General features: G+C 51.0%; 10 protein-coding genes across 10 annotated transcripts; 5 read left to right on the plus strand and 5 right to left on the minus strand.

Moving 5' to 3' along the window:
* Positions 1 to 51: 51 nt before the first annotated feature.
* On the plus strand, positions 52 to 3,247 carry BDV17DRAFT_266302 (uncharacterized protein). Its single transcript, XM_073758263.1, has 3 exons — positions 52 to 225; positions 290 to 459; positions 510 to 3,247. The coding sequence occupies exons 1-3, from the start codon at positions 83 to 85 to the stop codon at positions 2,546 to 2,548; spliced, it is 2,352 nt and encodes a 783-aa protein (XP_073614300.1). The 5' UTR covers positions 52 to 82; the 3' UTR covers positions 2,549 to 3,247.
* Positions 3,142 to 3,722, plus strand: BDV17DRAFT_292464 (alpha/beta fold hydrolase; the record flags this gene model as incomplete). The annotated part of the gene is made up of 3 exons (XM_073762373.1): positions 3,142 to 3,224; positions 3,300 to 3,401; positions 3,461 to 3,722. The coding sequence occupies 3 exons, from the start codon at positions 3,142 to 3,144 to the stop codon at positions 3,720 to 3,722; spliced, it is 447 nt and encodes a 148-aa protein (XP_073614301.1).
* Positions 3,723 to 5,430: 1,708 nt separating this feature from the next.
* On the minus strand, positions 5,431 to 5,765 carry BDV17DRAFT_266304 (uncharacterized protein). Its single transcript, XM_073758264.1, has one exon. It carries the CDS (start codon positions 5,751 to 5,753, stop codon positions 5,490 to 5,492), a length of 264 nt encoding a protein of 87 aa, XP_073614302.1. The 5' UTR covers positions 5,754 to 5,765; the 3' UTR covers positions 5,431 to 5,489.
* Positions 5,766 to 6,987: 1,222 nt separating this feature from the next.
* Positions 6,988 to 7,753, plus strand: BDV17DRAFT_266308 (acyl-CoA-binding domain-containing protein). Its single transcript, XM_073758265.1, has 3 exons — positions 6,988 to 7,172; positions 7,272 to 7,346; positions 7,428 to 7,753. Exons 1-3 carry the CDS (start codon positions 7,098 to 7,100, stop codon positions 7,542 to 7,544), a joined length of 267 nt encoding a protein of 88 aa, XP_073614303.1. The 5' UTR covers positions 6,988 to 7,097; the 3' UTR covers positions 7,545 to 7,753.
* Positions 7,754 to 7,783: 30 nt separating this feature from the next.
* BDV17DRAFT_123779 (CCDC90 family protein) lies at positions 7,784 to 9,429 on the plus strand. Its single transcript, XM_073754039.1, has 2 exons — positions 7,784 to 9,025; positions 9,091 to 9,429. Exons 1-2 carry the CDS (start codon positions 7,867 to 7,869, stop codon positions 9,270 to 9,272), a joined length of 1,341 nt encoding a protein of 446 aa, XP_073614304.1. The 5' UTR covers positions 7,784 to 7,866; the 3' UTR covers positions 9,273 to 9,429.
* A 164-nt stretch (positions 9,430 to 9,593) lies between these two features.
* On the minus strand, positions 9,594 to 11,882 carry BDV17DRAFT_282561 (uncharacterized protein; the record flags this gene model as incomplete). The annotated part of the gene is made up of 7 exons (XM_073760220.1): positions 9,594 to 9,677; positions 9,743 to 9,947; positions 9,998 to 10,152; positions 10,229 to 10,436; positions 10,483 to 11,357; positions 11,396 to 11,440; positions 11,553 to 11,882. 7 exons carry the CDS (start codon positions 11,880 to 11,882, stop codon positions 9,594 to 9,596), a joined length of 1,902 nt encoding a protein of 633 aa, XP_073614305.1.
* Positions 11,883 to 11,884: 2 nt separating this feature from the next.
* On the minus strand, positions 11,885 to 18,513 carry BDV17DRAFT_123788 (AP-1 complex accessory protein LAA1). Its single transcript, XM_073754040.1, has 4 exons — positions 15,980 to 18,513; positions 15,572 to 15,928; positions 14,239 to 15,516; positions 11,885 to 14,190 (listed from the first exon to the last, which is right to left on the minus strand). Exons 1-4 carry the CDS (start codon positions 18,437 to 18,439, stop codon positions 12,091 to 12,093), a joined length of 6,195 nt encoding a protein of 2,064 aa, XP_073614306.1. The 5' UTR covers positions 18,440 to 18,513; the 3' UTR covers positions 11,885 to 12,090.
* A 167-nt stretch (positions 18,514 to 18,680) lies between these two features.
* BDV17DRAFT_292471 (post-initiation translation factor DPC29) lies at positions 18,681 to 19,575 on the plus strand (the record flags this gene model as incomplete). Its single annotated transcript, XM_073762374.1, has 2 exons — positions 18,681 to 18,891; positions 18,950 to 19,575. The coding sequence occupies 2 exons, from the start codon at positions 18,681 to 18,683 to the stop codon at positions 19,573 to 19,575; spliced, it is 837 nt and encodes a 278-aa protein (XP_073614307.1).
* A 152-nt stretch (positions 19,576 to 19,727) lies between these two features.
* BDV17DRAFT_282563 (Mis6 domain protein) lies at positions 19,728 to 22,067 on the minus strand (the record flags this gene model as incomplete). Its single annotated transcript, XM_073760221.1, has 4 exons — positions 19,728 to 20,819; positions 20,871 to 21,889; positions 21,945 to 21,995; positions 22,046 to 22,067. 4 exons carry the CDS (start codon positions 22,065 to 22,067, stop codon positions 19,728 to 19,730), a joined length of 2,184 nt encoding a protein of 727 aa, XP_073614308.1.
* Positions 22,068 to 22,383: 316 nt separating this feature from the next.
* On the minus strand, positions 22,384 to 24,854 carry BDV17DRAFT_123822 (CLPTM1 family protein). The gene is made up of 5 exons (XM_073754041.1): positions 24,757 to 24,854; positions 23,636 to 24,700; positions 23,091 to 23,558; positions 22,483 to 23,032; positions 22,384 to 22,424 (listed from the first exon to the last, which is right to left on the minus strand). Exons 1-4 carry the CDS (start codon positions 24,796 to 24,798, stop codon positions 22,706 to 22,708), a joined length of 1,902 nt encoding a protein of 633 aa, XP_073614309.1. The 5' UTR covers positions 24,799 to 24,854; the 3' UTR covers positions 22,384 to 22,424; positions 22,483 to 22,705.
* Positions 24,855 to 24,859: the final 5 nt, after the last annotated feature.

A 24,859-nucleotide genomic window follows, 5' to 3' on the forward strand; every position in this document is an offset into this window, starting at 1 on the left:
CTAACCCGTCCATCATTCCAGCTACTTGTTCAATCACCTAAAGGCCACAGACCTTCCCAGCAGCATCCTGCCTTGCTGCAATATGGCGTCTGACGGCCCCGATCCACAGAGCCTAAAGGCATGGCAGGATGTCTTCCAATATCCGATTCCCACCGTGCGTCGCGTGGAGCAAGAGCTGCGCCGCGACATTGCCAGCAATAAGGAGAGGCTCCGGGCTCTTGTTGGGTATGTCGTAGTGAAACCGAAGTCAGAACGGCCGATAAATAGCTAACCAAAATTGCGCATATAGTACCAGATATCGAGAGCTCGTTGGCACTGCTGAGACAATCGTGTCTATGAACCGGAGCATGGAGGATGTGGATATAACGCTGGGCGATATTGGACGGCGATGCAACCCGCGATTAATGGGGAAGAAATATGCGCATTTCCATCAGATAAATGGCGAGACTACGGATGAAGGTATGCTTAGTGTGGAAGGAACAACTGGGCTGGTAGCTAATGGGGTGCAGATGCTACGAAGCGGGCCCTCGGGGCTCAGCTTGCGCTGCTTCACCGGTGCTCGGTGCTGATATCAAAGATGTTGAGGAAGCGAGGTTCTCCGCTGCTTGTAGCAAAGCTGTTGGTTATCTCTCGCCAGCTTCTGAAGAATTTGTCTGAGCAAAAATCTGCTCCACCATTCGTCGAGACTTTGCGCAATCAGATTGCTTCTCTCAGGCTCGGCCTCAAGAATCGCATCGATAAACGTCTCGCTAGTGCAAAGTCGACTGTCGACCAGGTTATCGAGGCTCTGGCTGCCCATTGCTTGGCTGCGGGCACCTCCTCGGATGACGCCATTGTGTACTATCATAGGATTCGTCTAGACGTCATTGGTAATCAGCTGGAGGAAGCCAAAGCTTCGGGGGACAACATCTTGGCTGGCTTACGACTCTATGTTCAGACTTTGCAGATTTCGAAAACGCTCCTTTCACGTCGATTCATTGATATTCTGAGCCAACTGAAATCTCGACCCCTCTTTACCGATCCTGAAATCCGTAGCGTCGACGATCTTTCACTTGATGTGCTGGGCCGCTGGATCGCTACAGATATTGTCAACTTCACGCCATGGATCAAGGTCAATGAGCAATTCAAACAAGATGCAGAGAGGACGATCAAAAAGTGGTCAAAGGACGCCTTTGACGAATTCGTGCGTCGCAGTCAGGCTAGCCTCACGAGATGGGTAGACTTTTCGCGGCTACTTCAACTCCGCAAGGAAACATTGGAGCTGTGGCTGCTCTCATGGAGCTCAACGTTCACTCATTCAGCTCTGCAAGTCTTGGATGGTCTTCGCAATGTGTTCAACAGCCGCCTGACGAACATACTATCAGACAAGGCCAATGCTCTGGATGTCTTTGCCAAAGCGGTTACATCGGCAATCTCAAGCTGGGCCGATGTAGAACATGCTGATGCTTTGTCTATTTGGGACTACGGGCTGGTCTCGCAAGACTATTCCAATGGTGCGGATGCCTTCAAGGAAGCCATAACCGACAGGCTACTTGGTCGAGACGCAGGTGTAGCTTCTGTGACGGAGAAATATCGCGCCTGGCTCCTGTCAATCGAAGCCCTTAGGGAGTCTATCGATGCTCTACGAGAAGTTCGATGGCCTGACATACTGGATGAGACCGCTGATGAGGACCTTGACATAGACGTCGCGGCTATACTAAACGAAGACGATAGACAGCATCTATGGGATGCTCTCGAAGCTGCTGTGAAGCACGCTTTTGATGTTCTCCAGAGTTCATTCGGTGATATATACAAGTCCATTGGAAACTTCAATAGAGGCGAGAGAGCTGCATACATGCTCAAGCTTATCCGATTGGTCCGAAGAGACCTTCCAAAAGAATTCATCTCAAGAGAAGCCCATTTTTCAAAAGATATTGTTCCTGGGCTCCAAGATATACTTGCAACGGAGGTTATCGCTGCGACACGGCCTCTGTCCTTTGCAAATCTGATTAGCTCCCGAGGCAAGATGCTGTCTGGGAGAACGCTGTGGGAGGGCGAACCCGAGCTTCCAGTTCAGCCGTCGCCATATACATTCAGATACCTGCGCAGGATGGTGGAGTCCATGGATCTGCATGGCCACGGTCTCTGGGATACGTCGACTGTGCAGGTTCTTCATCATTCCCTCCAGAAAGAGCTAGCGGAACGCATTACCCAGTTCCTCAACAGTCTGGAGTCTCCCGCGTCCACAGGCGAGGCCGAACAGAAAACCGAGAGCGAAGACGGAAAACCTACGACCCAAACCGAAAACGAGCAATCTGAATCCTCGGAGAAACCCACAGGGTCACATCTCCATGACCTCAAACTCCAACTCTACTTCGACACCATGCTCTTGAGCAACGCGTCGACCAACAAGGAAACGCAATCGAATCCGCTTCAAGAGGCTGCAGAAAAGCTACAAACCAGCTTTGGGCCAGAGGCAGAATCGATCAGCAAGACCATGGACCAAAGGGCGCAGGAGTACTGGACCCGGACGCGGCTGTTATTCGGGTTATTGGCAGTTGATGTTTGAGCCCATCCGCATCACAGGCATAATGTACATAATAGAACCATAGACCATCCATAACATATGCATATGCATTCGCCACCATCGGCCACGAGTCCTTCAGGTCACATCCAAGCTTATTTCCGTGGGTTCTGATAAGGTTCCCGCGCGACCGAACAGCTGGAGACAAGCCCCCCGGTCTGGTCAATCGTGTTCTGGACCGACCGAGATCGACTCGACCAGGGACGGGGCATATAGTCGCCATTATTTCCAGATTCCATGATCCGATGACGTTCTCTCCCCCACAGTGCTTGGCCTCAACCGGTCATCCTGACTGTGTCCCAGTCGACCAGACTTCACGATTTGGGGATTCCAAACTACTATGATAACATACGGCAACGACGTAATAGGGACCTAAGATACCGGCCGGTGCTACTTAGGAGCTCCAATATCCGCGAAACCAGGGCATTGTTGGTTGTCCGTAAAGTATACGAACATCACGCAAAATCGTCAAGTTAGTCCTTGGGACATGGGCCGCGAGGGCCCAAGCTGCGTCTGCGATGGCAATGCCTGCAATGCCTGGAAATGGTATGTCTGGAAGTGGAAAGACATGCGACAACATGACCATCCGGGTCCCGGTGACCGCTCGCAATGGGGTGTTTAACAATGTGCCTACGCCCATGACGAACTTGGAGGCCACCGTGTTCGCCTAGGCGGCGACTCAACAGGGCTTCAATGCAACCCAGTTGGCCTTGACCGGTTATGCTACCGTTAATAGGACCTACCCTATTGGCGCGACGTACTGTATGCCTGGCGGTGAAGAAGAGGGGAGTCACCATACGCTCCAGATCCTCACTCATGGGATTGGCTTCGACCGATCGTGAGTCCATGCATGTACTCTCGCCGATAGAATTCCCGGCTAACTATACATACCACCAGGTACTGGGATATCCCGTTCGGCAATTACTCCTATGTGGATGCCGCCGTGTCGCGCGGCTATCACACGCTCTTCTATGACCGGCTGGGCATCGGAATGTCAGCGCACGGTAATCCCAAGAACGAAACCCAGTCGTTCGTGGAACTCGAAGCGCTGGCCCAAATGACCCGATTGGCCGGTCCGGCTCGCTGCCCAATATCCCCAAGCCTGGCAGAATGGTCCAAGCTGGCCACTCGTTCGGCTCCGCGCAGACGTACGCCATGACCTCGATGCACCGGACATCTCTGACGGGATTATTCTCACCGGCTTCTCTCGACAAACTCGACGTTCATGCCGTACTCTGGGGCCGGCGCCAACTTCAAGCAATTCCGGCTACAGGGCAAGAACAAGGCCTGCGACAATCCCACCGTCCAGCGGGTCCACGCCCACGAGTACCCCTTCGCCTACCTAGCCAGCGCGGACATCGACACAAATCAGTACCTGTTCTTCTACCCGCCGCACTTCGACCCCCGCCTCCTCTACTTCGCCGAGACCACGGAGCAGCCCGTCACTCCCGGCGAGCTCCTGACCATCGGAAGCATCCCGATGATGAGCAAGTACGCTGGTCCCGTCCTGGTCATCATGGGCGACCACGATCTGCCGTCTGCGGTGGTGACTGCTACAACACCGGAGGCGCAGCTCCATCCATCCCGGCGGCGTCGAAGATGGCTTTCCCGAACGCCAGCAGGTTCGATACGTACCTTGTCCCGTATTGCGGACACGGCCTCAACCTGCACTATAATGCCAAGAATGCGTATAACCGGATCAGAGATTGGCTAGCCTCGCGCGGGTTGACGGCTTGAGGAATCTCGATGCTTCATAATGATGCCTATGCTGTAACTTAAGAACATCACGTTCTGTATGATAATAATATCAATCAACTTCTGTCCACTATGCTGGCATGCTAAGGCTGAATTCTTGACCTTCGAAGCATTAACAGAAGTGGAACAAAAGGATAATTGCGGGTTGGAAAATGGAATGTGAGCACCTGGCACCTGCAAGAAGGTTGCCAGTAAAAGGACGACCTCCTCAGGGCCCAGTAACTGGCGCACCTTCCCTTTCGGCCACGGCCCGTATACGGTAGCCCAGCCAATCTCCCGTCCTCCCCTACAGCCTTGTTTTCTCTTCCTTATCATCGTTCTTATTCGTCTAATTAACCAGATCCTTGCGAGGATCCCTACCGATACAGTCAATAGTCTTGTCAACACTGCTTCAAGACTCCAAACCACCATCAACCTCAAGGCAACCAGGAACCATGTAGGCTGAGTTAAACATTAGGATATCCATGGTCCACTGAATAGGCTCTGGACTCGGAATTGCCAGTAGCTTCAAACTTTCACCATGACGAGTCAAACTGCGGTGGTAACTCAAACCTGCGGGGTTGTCTGGTGCTGCGTCATGACCCTAACCCTAAACAGGCCAGCCAGTCGATAAATACTAGCAACTCTGAGACCCAGATTCAAAGCACAAGCAAAGCAGCAGCCATGGAAAATATCAACGTGATAGAAGACACGGGAGACATAGGTGATCTAGACGAGGCAGACCAGCTGCCCGTCAAGTTTGGCGGGACTACGAGATATGCTTTTCACTGTGCTACATCTGCAACTCCGACGTGACCAGTGCGTATGCCGACAAGGGCTTACCCACCGGAGTATATACTAGTAACACCACGATAACTTTCGAGTCATCTCGGGATTAGTATTCATGGAATCGTTATTGTCGCTTGAGTGTGTACCCTCCTGCCCGGGTAGTGAGGACCTTCCTGACAAACAGATGCCTAAGACTAACGCATGGTACTGATTGATCAGTCCTCTTTCACCCACGAAGCGAATCTGCCGCCTCTCTGGCATATCATGCGCCGACGAGTGCGACCTCTACTTCTACACCCACCAGGTGCTCTGGGACGAGGACACAGGGATCGTGCCATCCGAAAGCAAGCCAAGCATGCATGGAGACCTCTTTGTATCAGCCCTCCAGCATGAATTCCAGCACCTACCCGGCAAGGATAAGAATAGGCTCACGTGTTTTCCAGTGCATACCCAGTGCTGGCAATTGCTGTGTAGGCACAAGGTTTGGTCTCTCTCTGGAGGTAATATAAAGGTCGTGACGCGAGCCCTCCTTCGCAAGAGTGCAAGGCTCTGGAGGAGGCAAGTACATTCGGAGCGGATGATATAGGCGACAAGCGGAGCTTGGAAGATGGTAAGTATCAGGCCTCTCCGAATCTCTTCTTCCTTTTGAGAGGTGGGGTATACACATGCTAACTGCTGGACTTTCGCCACGGGTCATCTCCTATAATACTTGAAGCTGCCCAGGCAGGAATCCGGCGAGCTCGGGGTCGGGCACGCAAACGGTTCCAGGCCATACGAAACAGGCAAGAGGAAACGTACCCGAGTCGGCTCCCGCCAGAAATTCTACGCCCAGTAGCGAATTTGCTCCCGTCCACAGATGTTGCAGCAGCCAAGAAGGCCACGGGATTTTACCTAGGTGATGCATATTGGCGCTCGAGGATCCCATCCCTTTTCCATGAAGCTCGAGATGTCTCGGGGTGGAGTCTGGACTGGGAGTATCTAGTCCTTGAGCTGGAGAATCTGGAGGCCGTCAAGAACGACTATTAATTGGACAGTCGCCGCTGTGTTCTTGCGAATCTGCATGAGATTACCGGGTTCATTGCTGATGATTCTAGCAAATAACTAAGCATACTTATTATGACCGAATTATGTAATCAGTGCCGCATCTTTTAGGACATGGCCATCTTGGCTGTGCCTTCTACTGATCGTGTCTTTCGAACCGGGATAGTTCTGGGTTCAATGCTGGACTTTGAGGTCCCAGAGCATCCCCAGAGTATATTGAATCAGCCAAGGCACTGTTTATCCTCTGCACCGGGACAAGTACTAGGTTATTAGAAGTCAGGTAATTTTGTCCATGGCCTTGGCTTTGAATCAAGTGTACAAGAACCACACCTCTCAACCTGACCTTAACTATAAGTACCTCGTGCTGCATTGGCCTAGGACACGGCCAGGAATACCGACGGCGTGCTCTCCACTAGGCTCCAATTCTCTTACACGCCTGGACCCGGAAGCCATGAACAGGAGAACCAGAATGACCAAAAGTCTTCTGATATTTCTTGACCACGTTCTGGAGGCTTTAACACGCTCGCGTAAAATTTGCGTGCATTCAGAATTTTCTGGAATGACACGTGCAGAAGATTGTGCATGCGTTTTTATAGCTTGGCAGAGGTGCAAGTCGGTCACTTTCATTCTATGATCCATGTGCCTGCTGCAATGTCAGACTGTTGTCAAATCATGTGCGTCCGTTGTACTCGAACAAAGATGGGGCTGGACACCTTCAAGTGAACACTTGCAGATCTAAAGATGGAATGGGAGTATTTGCGACGTTGTGCATGATGTAGGTAGGGCATTATCGATATTACCTAATAATTCAAAAACAATACCGGAAATTGCGGGGGCAGGATTTGCCCCTCACCAACGTCACCCCGCCTGATCAATGTTTACTTTCTTCCTCTTCTAACTCTCCATTCCCCTAAACAACCTCGTTCAATACAAACTCATATCTCCCAAAAGCGCCATAAACACCATCATCATGTCTGCCTTTGAGTCTGCCGCCGCCGACGTTAAGAACCTGAAGGCCAAGCCCAACGATCAGGAACTGCTCGAGGTACGCATTCTCTGCATTGAATCAGTCAAATATCTTAGATACTAGCAGAACCTCTTTACTTTGCTTTGAACCCTGTCGCTTACACTGATCCTCGCACAGCTCTACGGTCTCTACAAGGTCGGCAACGGGGAAGACTTCGCCGCGGCGACGAAGCCTAGTGCCTTTGATTTTAAGGTAAATTATACCCTGCCCTAGCCTACCCATATTTTTTGAGAAATCTCAGATTACTGACATACGAATGATTTGGTATATTAGGGCAAGTACAAGTACAACGAGTGGAAGAAGCGTGTCGACGAGGGTCTTACTCCCGAGAAAGCCCAGGAGAAGTACATTGCGCTGGTCGAGCAGCTGAAGGAGAAGTATGGCTTTTAAGCTGGAGGAATATATCAGCTCTGGGTGGTGAAATACTGGGGATTCTGCGTTATTGAGTACATAGTACATAGTAGCTATATGTAATGCTGTTAATATGCTGTTCCTCGTTCTTGAGAGGACAATGTAGTCACATGACCTCCGCTATCAGACTCCGCGGGGAGCTTCAGCCTTGACCGCTTACGTCAAGTCCGTTGGCCGCGGGAAAAAACCGCCGCCTGCATTGGTTCATTGCTCCATCCGGCCACTTCATCTTGACTCACTCCCATTCATTCCTTTGCTTTAAAGCTCCAATTCCCATGAGTGTCATCTCCAGTTCGCAAAGATGGCATCTCCAAGGCTTCCATTCCTTTATCCGAATCTGATGCGCGCCGTCAAGTCGTGCGAACCCTCTACGTATCGCTCCCTCCACGTACCGACGACAACTGTCCCTGCGCGCCCAACGTGGACTTCTCGAGCCTCCTTCCATACGAGTCGACGACGCGCCCAGGGCTCAATACAGCGACGGTACGGACCGGCTGTTGAGCCTAGTATTCCTCCGCCGTCGAAACCGAGGGGCGAAACTGCTGCAGACAAAGCTCAAGATTCCAACTCCGATTCCTCGTTGGAGAAGAAAAACAATGCTCCCTCCGCGCCGGAAGAGTCAGAACAACCTCGCAACACAGCAGAAGCCTCAAATGCTACAACCCCACAACCGGAACCTGAGAAGAGTGTCCAGCCCGCAGAGCAAAAACCTCTCAATGAGAACGAAGAACTTGACGAGGAGGAAGGAGAGGAAGAGGGAGGAAGGGAGACCCTGACACCAGAATCCCTCGAAGCAAAGCAGCCCCCTAGCTCCGAAGACCAGCCAACCGAAGACCCTAGAAAGAAAGCTCCAATCCTCGACGGAAACCCTCTAGAAGGCGTCCTCCACATGCCCTCGCCCTCATCGTATCTAACCCCAACGACATCACCACATATGGCCCCACCCCCTTACGTCCACCACTTCGACACATACACGCTCGTGCAGGACCTCGCAAAGGGCGGCTTCAGCGACGCGCAATCGATAACAATCATGAAAGCCGTGCGCAAAATCCTGCAAAACAACCTTGACTTCGCGAAGCAAAACCTCACCTCCAAATCCGACGTCGAAAACGAAACGTACCTTTTCAAAGCTGCCTGCTCGGAACTCCAATCTAGCCTGCAGACAGCTAGGAATTCGGAAGTCCAGCGCCAGCGTGCGTCGAGGACGTCGCTGGAGCACGAGGCGGATATCCTGTCGCAGCGCACGAACCAGGAACTCTCGGGGATGAAGGATGATATTAAGGGGATGTTTAACGACCATAAGATGACAGTTCGCGAGCTGCAGCGGAGTATTGATACCTCGGTGCAGGAGATCAACTATAAGATTACGGTGTCGCTGAACAGTGATAGTAAGAGCGAGATTGAGGGGTTGAGGTGGATTCTCACGAGGCGGGCTGCATTGGCGATTGCTACGAGTGCTTGTATGTCATGTCTCCCGGCAACAATTCATCCCTTCTAGTTCATTTCAGCTAACAGTTCTCCACAGTCATGATCCTCGTCTTCCTCCGATACTCCTCAACCCAACGCGCCCAGAACGGCACCGAGAAGAAGAAAGATGCTCCTGCTAAGGAGTCACCCGAGCCCAGCAAGACCGCTGAAGTCCCTCCGCCTCCTCACCCCCAGGATGAGATTCCTGTCACGGCCCATTTCAGTGAATCCATGGGCTGAGCTGAGCTCATTCGAGATAGGGCTTTGACAACCAGCCTACACTCCCTTCTCTTGTCCTTGTCCTTATCCTTATGATGGCGCTGTATATTATTACTACCTTACTAATTTTTGGGCGTATTATTAGACTTGCTATAGATCAGGGGGTCGCTACATTTTTCTGCCTGACATTGAGCTTTGCATGTCTCCCATCGTCCAAGCACCTTTCTTTATGTATTCTGTATTTTGTATTCAAAATGCCCTTGCTCAGGCCATGGCCAAATAAATTCAATACACCCGATACCCACAGAACTCTGGAAGAACAAATTTATATCTATCTAGTATCTACCAAACAGTCCAACCCCTCCGCGTAGCCCTCTCCCAAGGCTCGCGATACCTATTCCGCTCCTGATTCGCGATATCAAGAGTCTATGCCAGACCGTATATCCTCCATATGTTGTAGGGTCAGCGTGAAGCGGATATGGTCCTCCAACCAACACAGGGGGCAGCGGACCTTCTGCGCCCCTCCATCGAGCATCTTCCATACTAACGTTCTTGTGATCGAATTCCACCTGTATAAGAGAAGCATGGCCATTGCCATACCCAACACGATTCTGCCAGTTCTGGTCGGGCGATATGAATAAGAGCGCTCTGTATGGACCTAGCAACGGATACCTATTTACCATCCCGGGATATGTCCTGATGATCCCGGGAGAGGATGGACTTCGGTGCGAGGGCATGCTCGAAACGCTTTGATTTGATCCTTGTAGCTTCCCCTGGCGAGATTCTCACCTTGGTAGTGAGCAACGCATTCGTTTGCACTAGCCCCCGGCAAAAAATACATGTCGTATTTGACTTCGCAGTGAATCATGAGTTCGTTATAGAAGGCGGCCATGTCCGTAATCTGCATCTGGGTGCGTAAAGTAGACGGCGAAAGAGAAAAGAGGAGGAAGTGGGATGGTTTCTGAATTCGTGAAGACCATGTATGCTGTTTTACCTGTGTGGTCAGTGAAGGGAACTTTGTGAACTATTGACGGTTCCGTAGGACCAGGAGGATCGACTTCATCATCACAGTCGTCATTCTGATCCTCATTACCGACATCATAAGAGCGACGAAGCATGAGTTTCTGGCGGTCTCGAAGTTTCTTCGGTTCGCGGGAGACACATGTTTCGTGAATCTGCGTCAGTCTGCATGCGCCATGCGTCCTCCTGGAAGTGCTGGTAGCTTTGCAACCCGCCCTTGGCCGTGGTGGCATCCTCGGCTCGAAAAACCATTCCTTTGTCCTTGCAGAGTTGTTCAAGCTTCCGGTATGCGGGAATTAGCTGCTGTTCACCTTGAATATGAAGCTCTAGAATATAAGGCGGCGTCATATCGTCCAGAGTGATGGCTGCCAGAGATGGAAAGAGATGCTTTGCAGATATCAATTCGTGCAACTGAGCGGATATATCGATCTTGCCTAAGCCTTCCTCGCCGTAGATCATGAGTGTCTCAAGCGTAGGTGGAAGCGTGTCTTTCAAGCGGAAGGAAGCAAAGGGCGAGCCACAGCATCCCCCAAGAAGCATCTCCACTTGGATGTGGAGGTGCTTCAGCTTGGAGAATGAGCTGAGAAGACCAAAGTGCCCATTCTCGTCGCGGTGCGTATTCTTAGATCGACAGATATCGATCGTCTCGAGGGTGGCTTGGTGTTTCTGCAGGCAAGCCCAAAGCTCGGTATTGGAGATGGTAAGGTTGTGTCTGGGGTCGAATGGATTATCAAGAAACATTAGGGCGGTTGACTTCAGTGCTCGTGGCTGAAGGACAAGCGCCTGGACATCAATAGTTTCGCACAATGACCTCCAATTGTGGAGCAAATGGAGGTTCTCAATATGGGACAATCCTTGACCTTTCAACCAGACAGCGGCTTTCGCGGAGACTAGATTAAGCAGCGAGAGCCTCAGCAGCTTCGGAAGATGAAAGATAGGCCATATATCCTCAAGTCGTAGGGCCTCTCTGCTACCGGTTTCCACATCGTCCGAATCCGGATCAGAATCTTCCGGTCGATGAGTATCGACAGGGGTCTCTTGATACAGATGAAGTTCACAAAGGTTGTATAACCCAACGACTGGTAACTCATGTTATCCGGCCCCTCAACAAATTGTTTGAGTACAGCAGTCAGGAACGGATCTGAACGCGGCACATGCGCAAGAACGGTCTCCAGGTTCGGCAAACATGTCAACAGAATCGCCATAAGAGGCCTGCGATCCCATCTAGGCAAAATTATCGTCCATGGACGCAAGTCCGGCATCACGAATAGCATGACGAACCAAGTCGAGCTCATCTGAAGCAAGCTGGATATCCGGCCCTGGTACAGAAGCATCGGGGAAGAAGCCCCAATTGCCAATCTTTAGGGTTCGCACATGGGCTGCTAATTGAGGATCACGGAGTATAGTGATGAGGAACTTCCATAGCGTTAGGAATGGCTGTTGTGCACCATTGAAGGTCCATTTTAAGTAGATCCGAGCGATCAGTGCGGTGTACCATGAGCGGCTGAGAAGGCAGAGGCTGAAGAGGCGATAAATATCGTCATTGTCATCCAGTGCATGAGTCAGAATGACATTAAAAAGTTCTGGAGGGAGATCTGTTGGATTAGGCATTTGGAAGGGAGCTTAGGTATGGAGGATGAGACGGAAGTTTTGTGAGCGATGAGTGACAAAAGGAAGGAGCGCCTTACGCAGGAGACTAGCAGGGTGGCGGCTGGGTAAGCCACGGAGCGCTAAACAATAACCTAGTAGTTATAGATGTATATAATGGTATAAGCATAAGTCTAGTATAAACAAGACCACATAAACGCTACAAAGAACCTCAAAAGTCAAACCTCAACGCAATACTCGGTTGCTGACCACCCGCCTGCGCACTATCCTGTACCTCCCTCGCCGCCGCAGACCCAGCGCCAACGTTCACACTGCGAAGAACCTCCTCGAGCAGTCCCTTCTGCTCGGGGTTCATGGTCGCCACTAACGCCCTGAAAACAGGCTGGTTGGTCTTTGCTAGTTCCAGGAGGTATCCGGCCGTTTCGTTGTGCACGGGTTGACCTTCACGCTTTGCGCGCGCAAGGAGAGATGACATGACCAGTGATATGGCTGTGGGCATTTCCTGTGCGGCGAAAATGGTCGCGCTTGTTACGCAGGAGACCAAAGTGCGCGCGATGACGGTCCTTGAATTTTCGGGGTCGTTTGCGACGTCGCCGGATTCAGAGGGAGTGCCGACGAGGAAAGAGATGAGGCGGGGAAGCAAGTATCGGGCAATTACTTCATCTGTAGGAGATTTGGATGTAGGGGAGAGGAAGATAGAGCGGATGCAGCCTGCGGCAACGCTAGCGAGACCAACATCTTGGAGGCAGTCGAGGAGCTCGTTGAGAATTTGGGGAAGAATAGGATCACGAGGCGGGATGAGGTGCCCGCCTGTGGTTAGGAGAACAGTAATGGTTAACAGTGTATTTTTGGCGCAAGGTAATGAAGAATCGGATTCTCGGCGTTGAGCGAACGTGAGAGTCGTGAGGAAGCGGACGAGACAGCCGCGGAGTTGGTGGGTGACGACAGCCTGGTTCTCAGGGTTGTCCTCTTTCTGGCAGCTGATGCTCTGGATGAAGTGTTTGAATGTCGGAAGGGCCTGAGGCACAACTTCTTGCTGGCAGAGGCCGGTTGCGAGGATCGTGCTGAAGATGTGTAAGATGCATGCGTTAAGGTCGTTTCGAATAATAGACGGGAAGATAGAAGCAACGTTAACCAAGGATGAGAGAGCGAGACGAATGAGTGCCAACGCATCGTCAGACCCCACGTTGAATCGTGCTATGGTAGTCGACTCTCGAAGGTTAGGTAGGAGGCCCGCAAGGACGAGAATGATACTCCTTGTCAGCTCGAAGAGCTGCTCAATGTCGTCTGAAAGATGGTCACTGCGATCTTCATCACCTTTTGCAGAGGGATGATCCAATGCTAGGCTTCGCGCTATCTCAACAATGACGTTCTGAATGGCCGTTCCCTCGGTCAAGGCAAGACGGTCAAGACTATCCATTGTTTCCGAAAAGATGGCGTCTTGATAAATAGCATTACCCGAAATAATAGGTCTCAGGATCCTCTTCAGGGCCTGGAGGATCCCCATTCTCTGTGAGGCTGAGGTGGACTGATCAACGAGGGCTTCAAATGCTAAACCGAAGAGCACAAAGAAGAACGCAACAGGCTCATCACGGTAGTTGATGCCGTGTCCCTTGCCCTTGGGCTCTCCGTTCGTGAGTTCAGCCTCATCCTTCTCCGGCTTCTCGGACTCTTCAAGCTGCGCCTTTCCGTCTAGAGCATCGAAGACGAAATCTATATCCCTCTCCACAAGCCCAGCGATGGCATCAACAAGGCTGAGCCAGGATTCTTGGTAGAACTTGAGGAGCGTCTCCCGATTGAGGGCAGCGTAGACCTCGTCTAGATCACCGCTCTCCGGACCGGTACCGAGGCTTCCCGAGATATCAGGCTCAAAACGTAGTCGAGCATACTCTTGGAGAGAAGACAGCCACAGCGGAGTGAGCTTCAGTAGGTAAGGCTGAACAACTTCGTTAAGGTACTCGTGTTCGATACTAGCAATCTGCAGCCGTGCCCAAGCCGCATACAGAGCCATCTTGACCATGACCTTTGCGTTCGAATTGAGGCCTTTGAGATCTCCTATCTCCGTCGTGTCTGGATTTGCTGAGAAGTTCTCCAGACCAAGAACTAACAACTTCAGGATTCTTCCCATGCGCTCCACATTCGTCACAATACCGGTTGCGATGAATGTAGCGGACACATTGATCGCCTCTGACGCAAGCTCAGGTGAAGAGTCTGCGGCGAATGCTGGGGTAAGAGCCGACCCAATCTGAGCCTGGTACTGCTCGAGTAGAGAAGCCTCCGCAAAATCTGGATCGGGTGTTTTGCCAAACATCTAGATAGAAATTAGAGAACGAAAAGATAGCGAGAGGTGGAGTATTACCTTCAAGACTTGGTCAAGTATCTTCAAACCCCATACACGCAACTCGACGACATTGGCCGTCGATGCTGAGAACGCCATTCGAACAATATCCCCAACCTTCTGCTGCAAAGCCAACTCCGCCGGGATGGTCTGGTCTGGCAGGATAGTTTCTTGGACCAACTCAAGCAATTCACTGAGACAGCTCATGACGAAGTTTCGAGTCTGCCACTTCAATAATTCCTGGCCCGCAACAGCATCGCCCGTACCATCTTCTTGTCCAGCACCGGCAATCGCAGATGCAAAGCCTGCAACTTCGTCATCGGGTAGATCGGTAGCTGTGGGCTTGATGGCGGATATAGGTGGCAATTCTTCTACCTTCACGCGCGTCTTGGTGAGAGTGTCATGGCATCGTTGAATCCAAATCTCAGTCTCGGATAGTGCAGTCTGCTGCAGCCAGTCCCGGATCATGCTCTTTAAGATCGGATTGTCAGGGTTATCGTCAAAGGCAAGCCAAATATCCTCCTCCAGCGCAGGGGAAGCTGCTCCAATGACGGCAGCCGCGTCGCGTTTCATTAAATTCGTTAAGCCTCGAATGGCCACGTCCTTCATTAAGGGGTCCTGAGCGGAAAGCTCATTCTGTAGGCGTTTCACGTATCCGGAGAAGTCAACGTACCCCGGTGCGTACAATGATAAATGGTCAAGACATCTCGAACTCTCAGTGACTAGAGCTGGGTTCTCTTCCAGTTGGAATTGGCGCAAAAGTGTGAGAATCAAGTTGCGTGTCTTGGCGATATCCTGTAGATCTGGACCAAGAACATTGATCAAAGAATCAATGCAACGACTGATTACCACGGGCGTCAAGAATGACATTTCGATGTTGGATGTGGCTATGGCTTCGGCCTCTTCGTTGTGAGTATCGGAATTGTACAATTGAGCAAGCATTCCGAGAGTGCTCGAGACAAACGGTGAGAAAGTCAAGCCCGCCGAGTTCGCGACCTTTTCAAGACCACTGAGAGCCCAGAAATGAACCACCGAGTGAGAGTCATTACATAGAGACATCAGGACCCCAACAATGGTCTTGAGATGCAGACCGGCTGCCATACCACCAATTTGAGAGTGAATGCAGCCCAAGGCAGCGGCGCAGCCAGCGCGAGCATTCGGTTCTCTGTTCTCAACGATAGTGTCGACTACCCAGTTGATCTGAGCATTGGTGAAGGTATTCCCTGAGGTCTCGCACAGCCGTCCCAGCGCTTCCACACCGACTGTCCGAACAATGGGGTCGGGATCAATGACGAATTTCTAAGACAGTCAGCTGCATATTTCACAGAAATCTTAGGATACCTGGAGTTCCTACCTGAATAAGCTCCTGCATAACCTTCTCAGTCGTAGGGCTAAGCTTCCCCGCTGTGGGACCACTTTCCCTCACAGCAATCTTCAGCGCATGAAGCAGCGCTACGGATATATTGACAATCATAGCCGCTTTGCGCCCAGGGTTGCGTTGTAAGCCGGTGGAAGAAAGATACGTCGCAATTTGTTCGACGCTACTCTCCTGCACCTTCGGTGCATGCAGCGCAATAGCGACGGAGAACAATTCGATTGCAGCGTTGACTACTCCTGTTGAGTGCGGGTCGGCGGAAAGACGGTCCTCTTGCCTTGCAGAATAGAGCAGAACCGAGTCGTGCTCACTGGCTTTGCATATAGGGAACGTCAACTGCTATTGTTAGCTGTCATCATCTTGGCTGTGCGGGAATGTTTTACTTACGGCATCGTCGACAACCTGGTCTGTGGATTTGATCGCAGACCAAGCCGGACCAGTTTCACCCTCGTGCTTTCCAGATAGCGTGACGCGAATATATTCCCTTGCCAGACCTGTCACCCCAAAGCCCCAGTTGTCACATAGGTCCCATAGGTTTTCGAATTGGGAGGTTGACGCTGCAATCGAGCTCTCCAGAGGATTCGACTGGGTGGCGCCTGGGTCGGCAAAAGACGATATCGCCAGGCTCAGAAGACTCGACTGGGAAATCACATTTGCATGGCTGAGAGGATGGGCGTGGAGAAGCTTTGCAAAGCATTGCAATACACGTCGCCGGACCATAGTCTCAATATCATGCAACTGCAGGGAGGGGTGAAGGCGCTGCGATATATCCATCACCGACTTCTGTCGAGGGATCTCATCGATGAATTCAACGGTGTTCTGCAGCATGGTAGCAATCCTTCGCGCCCCATCCGCAGTTATCATTTTGCCATTGAACTCCATGAATGCGAGCAGTGCGCCAAGAGCGCATTCCCTAACGTGCGCCAGAAAACTCATCTCTAAATAACCCTTTTTGGCAGAGTTCTCTTGGCTCAAGTGTTTTGGTAGCGCATTTTTCCACAGTAACATGAGCTGTGAGAGGTGGATCTTCACAAAGCTAGGGCCCAGTGGCATCAGCCCTCCGATTAGAATCCATGCAACTTGGATTTGAGTACTGGCTGCCCGCAGCTCAGAGTTGCTACTTGTTTTCAAGAGATCAGTGGCTTGGGTGAAGACACGCGAGTATACTTCAACTGAACCGTATAGGGGCTGTAACCGAGATGTACTGAGCATTGCGGACATGCCATTAGCGTAGCCAACACAACGCCGCGGAGACTGTCGTGGGGTCGACAATTGGCCGACTTCCCTATTAAGGCTGTTTAGGCAGATAGTGGCGCAAGACAATAGTTGAAATGGACAGGCCAGGACAAAAGTACGTAGACAGTGCGCCGCATGAATTTGGACTGTATAGCTAGGGTGAGCGAGTACTTGGAGCAACGCATCACGGCAACTCTCAGCCAGAGAAACAAAGGCTGAACCAAGTGACGAGATCAAGGATGACAAGGCATTGAGCGCACTAGTCAGCGTGTACTTGCTGGGCTCACGACGCTCTTGAATTACCTGAGGGTAGTCCTTGAGCACTTCGTTGATCAACCACTTAGCTGCAGTGAGTCGACTATTTTCGCGAAGTGAGTCGCGACCAACGGTCTCCTCGAGAATACTCCCGACGACCTTCCTTGTCATGAGGGTCCTGAACCGATTGTAAGTCACCATTTGGTGATTGAGAAGCTCGAACAACAGATGGTTCGCAATCTGATCATATCGCTCTTCGACAAGCTTATCCCCTAATATGCGTAGAACATGCTTATAACAAACTGCAATTCCGGCCCGTGCTCGGTTGGATGTTGTGCTCTTTAGATATTGTGATGATAGCTGGCGTAGAAGGTCCGGAAGTAAGAAGTATAGTCTCGACTCCGACTTCTTAGGCGTAGAGGGTTCGGAGACATCGGCCTCATCCTCATCCTCCGTGGGCTTGGACCCGGGCTTCTTGGACTGTCTCTTTGCTTTCTTGGATTTAGGTTTCGGGGCAGACATGATCCGCGCATCCTTTGCATGTAACTTCGTCAGTGCCCGTGCGAGACAGGCCGCAGCAGCGTGCCGAACAGGCGCCAACGGACTATCGATGACCTTCCATACAACAGTCTTTAGCGTCTCGAAATCGTTTGCGTTGTCGAAATATGGCGTGGTATTCAGCAATTGTTCAAGGCAACGACAAGCATGGACCTGTACGAAGGTTGACTTGTCACCGGTGGTGGCATTGCGCGCCTGCTTCCAGATATCTCGCGCCGTCCCTTCGTCCACGGGAACCCCAGTACCGCCGACCACCTTGCGCAGTACAGAAAATATCGAGCCTCGGCAGCCTGCATGGTTGCTCGATGGCTTCAGTAGCTTCAAAAGACTTGTGACAATGGCCCCTGCCTGAGCAAAGACGCTCTCGCCGGCAGACGTAAAGACATCTCCCAGACAGTGCGCCGCAGCGAACTTGGTGCGGAGATCTGCCTCATTCTTCCCCGCATTCAAAACGCCCAGAAGCTCCGTCACAGTCTCAAAAATTATCCCGCGGTCTCCTTTGCTGAATATCCCACCGAAGCATAGTCCGAGATTGTTGCGGATTACTCGTGTGATCGCCGGCGACGTGAGAGTAAGCACCTTGAACAGCTCCTGTTTCAGGAATTTCTGCTCAGCGCATACCTGCAGTTTATCGAGGCCGGAGATATGCGAGACAAGATCGGAGGTGAAGGTTAGGAGGTAGAGGTCCTGTTGTTCGGAGGGCAGCGCATGGAGCTTTGTGATATCGAGCTCCGCACGAGAGGTCGCATCGTTGCTAGTATTGTTGTCGGAGGATCGGGCTACTTCCGCTGAAGACATTGGGTTTCGACTGGACCAACCAGGCGTCTCCCATATGAGGTTGTTCCAGAGAGGCAGAATAAACTATGATAGAGAATCAGAACTATGAATGGAGCTGGTGTGCATCGCATCTCCTTAATCGTGTCCACACCCACAGTCCGGGGAGGCGGTCGGAAAAACGGTCGGGCCGGCTCCGCATTTCTATAGCCTCAATCCTTCGAGATCGTCTGATGCCCCTTGGAAATACTGAAATAACAGATCAATGGCGTCAATTGTGAGCAGGAGATTGGTGCAGCAGCGCGCTTACGCTAGGCAATCTGGATGGGACCTTCGTCGCAGCTTTACGACTTGTCCGACCTTGTCCTCGGGACACAACAAGTGGTCGACAATCAAACACGACAAGGCGAAGAATGACAAAGCGAAGAGCAAGGAGCGCGCACTGGTCTCGAAGGAAATCAGTGCCGCTGTTCGAAGTGAGTTAGACCAGGAATATTCCCTCCCTCTCCTACGGATTAAGTTGACATTGTTTAGTGTGGGGACCAGATACCAAATTCAACTCACGGCTTGCCCTCGCCCTCTCGAACGCAAAGCGAGCCGGAATTCCCAAAGCAAACATCGATGGAGCCATAGCACGAGGTCAGGGCCTGAGTCTCAGTGGAGAAGCGCTGGAGCAGGTTACCATTGAAGCCATGCTACCGCACTCGGTCGCCGCCGTAATCGAATGCCAGACCGAGAACAAACTACGACTCTTGCAAGACGTGCGGCTCGCTGTCAAGGAATCCGGCGGCACCGCTACTCCGACTGCATATTTATTTGAGAAGAAAGGACGGGTAGTGTTTGAGAAGAAGGAGGGGGTTAGCGCGGACGACTGTTTAGACCAAGCTATTGAGGCCGGAGCTGCCGATATCACATCGGATGAGGATGGGCGCATTGTCGTCTTCACAGAGGCGACCGATACTAAGAGTGTTGGTGAGGCCCTTTCCAAGTTAGCTGGCTTAACGATAGAAGAGTCTGAAATTATCTGGGCTCCGAACCAGGACACGTTGGTGGATCTGAAAAGCGAAGAGCAAGTGCGAGATATCGAAGATGCGATGGCCCGTCTACGCGAGGAAACTAGCGTCCGCGACATCTATTTGAACACGGCGCAGGAGTTTTGAGGGCTGGAAGCAATGGTGTTGTGTTCTCTGTGTACTATACCCAAAACTAACTGTAAATTAGACTTTAGATACCTAACGACTTAAGATAGAGATCCTGTATTATATGAAGTGGTACAAAGGATCATCTGGATATTGTCAGGTTATATAGTATTCTACTCCTTTCTCAGCGCCTTCATCGTCGTGCGCATCAAATTCGAAACGCCATTACCCCCCGTAGCATCCATCCAATCCAGCATCCTTACTCTAAAGTCCTGCCAAGTCATCTGAATCCCTCCATCCTTCTCCAGTGCACTCAAAGCCTTCTGCGTCACCGGCTTCCTCAGTTTCGGTTGATCCTCTCGAACACCATTCTCCCGCTCAATATCAGCAAAGCACGAAGAAGACATGTTACACAGCGCAGCATGATGGCTCAATGAAAACACCGATGCAAGAGTATAAGAGAATGCCGTTTCGCGATTCCGTTTGCGAGACTTCTCGTTGACCTCACGGAGATACCGCGTGAGAGCAGCGATGGTTGCCGGCGGTATCAGGCAGCCTACTGCGTTTGGATCCTCGATGTTAAGGGCTCTGTTCCGCCATACAAGGTTGCAGATGTCCATGATGTATCCGTTGAACTGACCCACTAGTTGTTGTGAGTAAAGCGGGTCTGTCGAATTCTGGGCCTGGAGTGTCTCTGAGACCATGGACTCTTCGAACGATGCCTTGTAGCCGGAAAGTACAGTGTTCATGATTGAGATGACGGATGCCACGGGAGTGAACACAAGGGTGTAGACCGTGGGCGCAAGCGGAACAGCTATTCGGATGTTCCCATTCAAATGAGCGTAGGAAAACAGGTCTGCCAATGTGAGGTAAAACTCAAGCACAGCAAGGATGCTAGGCTTGTACTCCCCCTCGACATCCGAAGGCTGCTCCGCAGGACTTTCCAAGATAGAGGAGGCTAATAATTCCGCATGTGAGATCAAGCGGTCCAAAGGCTGCGACTTCTCGAGAGCAAATGGTTCTGTTCGTAGCTTGATGCCCCATTGACGGATCAAGGCAGAGTAAAAGTCGAGCAAAATTGCCTTGGATGAAGCAGTATCTTCTAGAGAAGCAGCTTCTAAGCGACCTAGGATAACATCTCGTAGCGGGTCATAGTCTTCAATGGGGAGGTATTCGAGCAACTCGAATATTGACTGCCTATTATCGATCCCATTCCAGACTGGTAGATAGGTCTCTAAGAAGAGAAGGAAGGCTTCAGGGGTTGCCTAGCGTACCATTAGCAAGCCTGCACAAGAAGCCTTAATTGGGTCCCTCACCTTCGTGTATCGCGCGTAACGAACCGCGAGTGTAAGAACATAGCCCAGAGTTTCCACGCCTTCATCATCAAAGTCCTTGGCATACTCCAAATGATCACCCAGAAAGGCCTCTAACCAATCGTTCAGACGTCGGTTCGCTGCCTCAGGTTGAACTAGGAAGAGATACTTTTGAGCCAATTCGTCTGCGAAGGTGGAGATAATTTGGTTGGGCAGCTCGATCTTGTCGAGTCGTTCAATGAAGTGGTCAACACTGCGTAGCTCCTCGAGCGAGGTCCGGTTATGTGCAACTCGAGAAGTCTGCACATCAGGAACAATTGTTTCCACTTTACTTCTTTTGACAAGTCCACGATGTACCACCTGAAAGCTGGCAGACCCACTTCCTTGAGTCCGCTCCTGGTTCAGTTGTTGGATCTGCCGCGCATGGCTTGTCCATTCCGGGTCAGGATGTTTGAAGAACAAGCCTTTCCTACCAGGATCTCCGACAATGACATCTGGGTAGTAGTTCTTGAAGACACGCAATAGAGAGATGAGCTCCCTATCATCACCACCAGAAGTGCCAACCAATTCCATCAGAGCCTGGATTCTGAAAGGCTTGACATGCTTTCGCCGTGTGATGAAAGAGAGAATGTGACATAGCGGTTTACGCAGGCTGATCATATCAAGATGATTGAAAAGCACCGCATAGAGCTTCGACAAATGAGACCGATTCTCGAGAAAGTCGTAGACAAGGATGAGCCATCGCAGTAAGAGAGCCTGAGTCGCTGGACTTGGCTTATTCTTCGTCGGACCGAGACAGCATACAACCTGCGTGATCAATTTGTCCGCTATCCTCTCAGACGGATATAGATTTTTGGTTATGGTGGTTATTGTGCCTTGATCCAAATGGTTGCTCCGTGTAAGAAGTTTTAGAAGACGCCCAAGTTCAGTCGGGTGAAGGCCGCTTTTGTAGGCGAACTCTGCTATCTGTTTACCCAGCTGTCCAGCGTCTGTATACCGCTGCCTCCCCGGCACAAAAGCAACTGCGGGCCACGTTTAGATTAAAGAAACAAAGATAGCGCGTTGGCATAGACATACCTGCTTCTAGATGCTCAATCGCATCCGACAGATTACTCGGCCTCACTTCATCTATTTGGGCGTTAGCAGAGCCGTTCGACTATGTAGCATGAACAGCGCACCTCTTTTCGCGTCAGAAGACATTGAAGGAAAGCTGCTAGTCTAGATAGGCTGTGCCAAATCCGTCTAGTCTCGTTCTACTCTGGGCGAGGCTATTGCGTGGACTCGAAACACTCATAACACGGCCTATACAGCGCGGGTGAGGAATGCGTCGCGTTAATCTGAATTTCGCTCAGGGTCTTCAACGATACGCCGACAGATGGACGCGATTGATCTGAAGAGATCGTTAGTCACTACATCACTTTTTATTTTACATCATTGCTTACCTCGTAAATATTTCAGATACTGTCACGTCTATTGATGTTGATGGTGGTTCACATGCTCTTAGCAATTGTTTCGGGGTCAGCGGGCAAATCTCGAACTTAACCGCATCCGGCGGACCTACAAGTTCTTAGCATACTTCATTTGAAATTACAATCCATTAAGAGATGCAATTTACTGTAGACATTGATGGAATTCGTATGCGTGACTTCGATCTTCCATTATTTAAATTCGTGATCGTCTACTGCATGAATATATAAAAGAAGGCGTTCGATAGGAATAGCATGACGCATATCTAATCGTAATGGAGCGTTGATAAGTAGTACTTGAATAGGCGCTGGGCTGATCCAAAAGCTGAAGATAAAGGATGAAAGGTTTATACTTCAGTCAAAAGCAGAAGCTCACTTCCTCCGCCGGGCAGAGGCCTTGGATGTCTGCTTACCAGACGCCTGAGCAGCCTCTTTCTTCTCCTCGACCTTCTCGGCCCCCTCGGGCTTCGACTCCTCTTCTTCATCGTCGCTGTCACCACCCTGGCCAAACTCGTTGACACGGGTGTAATCAACCCGGTACTTGTAGCTCTGGTAGAGCCAAATGAAGAAGATCACATCGTCTCGCAGAGTTGCGAGTCTGTGGAGCCAGGGCATCTTCACAGTAAACGCGAAGAGGTCGTCAATGAAAGTGTTGAGGAACTTGTATGTCATAGCCTTTCCAGGCATATGAGCGACCGACTAGAAAGAAATTGTGTTAGTTGGGCTTCAGAAGACGGACAAAAACGAGGGTACCAACCTTGAGTCGGTAATTGATGTACAAGCTAGGGACCATCATCAAGAAACCGTAGGCGTAAACACTGCCAACAAGAGTCTCAATGACATACGAATACCAAGACTTGTGTGTGTTGTACATCAAGCTATAGGCGGCGTAAGCCCCCAAAAGAGGCACAGCAATGATGTAGAGATAGCGGAATGCAATTTCATCATACTCCTGAGTCTTCTTCTCCGTTTCAGTGAGCTTATGCTTGTCTTCAAACACCACCACATAGGGGAGGAACGAGAAGAATGACCCGGCTTGAGGCGCGCGCAGGCGGACATTGACTGTCTTTGTGACCTTCCAGGCTTCCAAAACAATCCCGAAACCTTGACTGGCAAGGATCATCCAAGAAGTGTTCTCACTGTTATCCATGAGGTAGAGGAAGATGACAGTTTGCATGAACACGTTGGCAAGAATAGTTCGAACAGATGTCCCAACATTGTCCTTCTTCTTGCGCCAGTGGGACTGAACGAGAAGAGTTAGTTAACAAACAAATGAGGTGTTTTATGTAGATATCCACTCACGATATCATTCTTGAATGCCAGAGTCTCGAACAGCATGTGTAGGATTGTGACCACACCAGTGGTACCCAAAAGCCAGATGTTGGTATCCAATAGCACTTCCTTGATCATCTCGAATTCGCTACCGTCACCACCACCCGGAGTCGAGCCTCCGAACGCGGCTTGTCGAGCAGTCTGCTTTGCATTGTCGTCGAGACTCGCCATCATCGCGAACTTCCAGTTCTGGAGGTTATTGAGAGTGAAGCGTAGAGGGATGGTCTCAACAGTTGAGTTGAGCTCTACCATATGGGTTCTCAACTGCCAGAAAGTGTTCAAGAAGACAATGGGGTAGTACCAGCCATTCTGGCCTGAAGCATCCCTCGCGCCAGTAGCCTCGAGTTGCGTGTGGCGACGAATAGCATGGTGGACCTGACGATATTTCATTGCCCCAGAATCAGGAATTACCGACAAGGTGAAATTGGGATGATAGTAGGATGCAATAGAAACATCGGGAGTACCATCATCTTCTTCTTCCTCGGCTTCGTCGGAGCTCGCGAGAAGATTCTTGAGCTTCTTGACCTTTTTCTTGGGAAGATACTGATTGAGGGGTCGGAAGAAGTGAACGGCCGTATCGGTACTGTAGTCTGAAGCCGCCGGATCTAGCTGGTATCCGCTCAGACCGACGAAGAAATGCGCCCAGAGAGTTCCGTTTTGTTGAACCTCCTTGGGAACCTGGATTGTAGCCTCAACATCTCTGACGTCGCTGTAATTTCCAAGACCAAATTTCTTCTCCTCCAAAACGAGCGAGCTCGATGGCAGGGACTTTAGCGACGGAATGACAATAGACGGAGAAACGTAGATACTGATATCCAAGGAGCTGTCCGTGGGCCAGATGGGGGCGATGGTATCCGGGATGGAGCTGTAACTCTCAACCTCCGCGCGAGGCGGGCGATCTCCGAAGGTGGTTACGGCGCCTGGTTTCCCACCAGCTCCAGCATTCTGCTTGTTTCCGAAGAATTGACCGATGAAGAATTGGGTCACGAAGAAGATAGTGGCACCTTGAACGAGAGATCTAATGAGGGACCCGGACTAGGGAGATAAAGGTCAGAAGGATAAGCTTCATGAGCAAACAAGATGATACGCACGCCTCCCTCTTCCTCGTTTCTCTGCTGCCGCTGTTCAGGCATTGTGAACCTGGTTTTCTCGAGTACGGCGGGTGTGGCAAGAAGGAAACGAAAACGAAGAGGC

This window comes from Aspergillus undulatus (assembly GCF_047715775.1).
Source record: "Aspergillus undulatus strain CBS 261.88 unplaced genomic scaffold BDV17scaffold_33, whole genome shotgun sequence".
NCBI classification, from domain to species: domain Eukaryota; kingdom Fungi; phylum Ascomycota; class Eurotiomycetes; order Eurotiales; family Aspergillaceae; genus Aspergillus; species Aspergillus undulatus.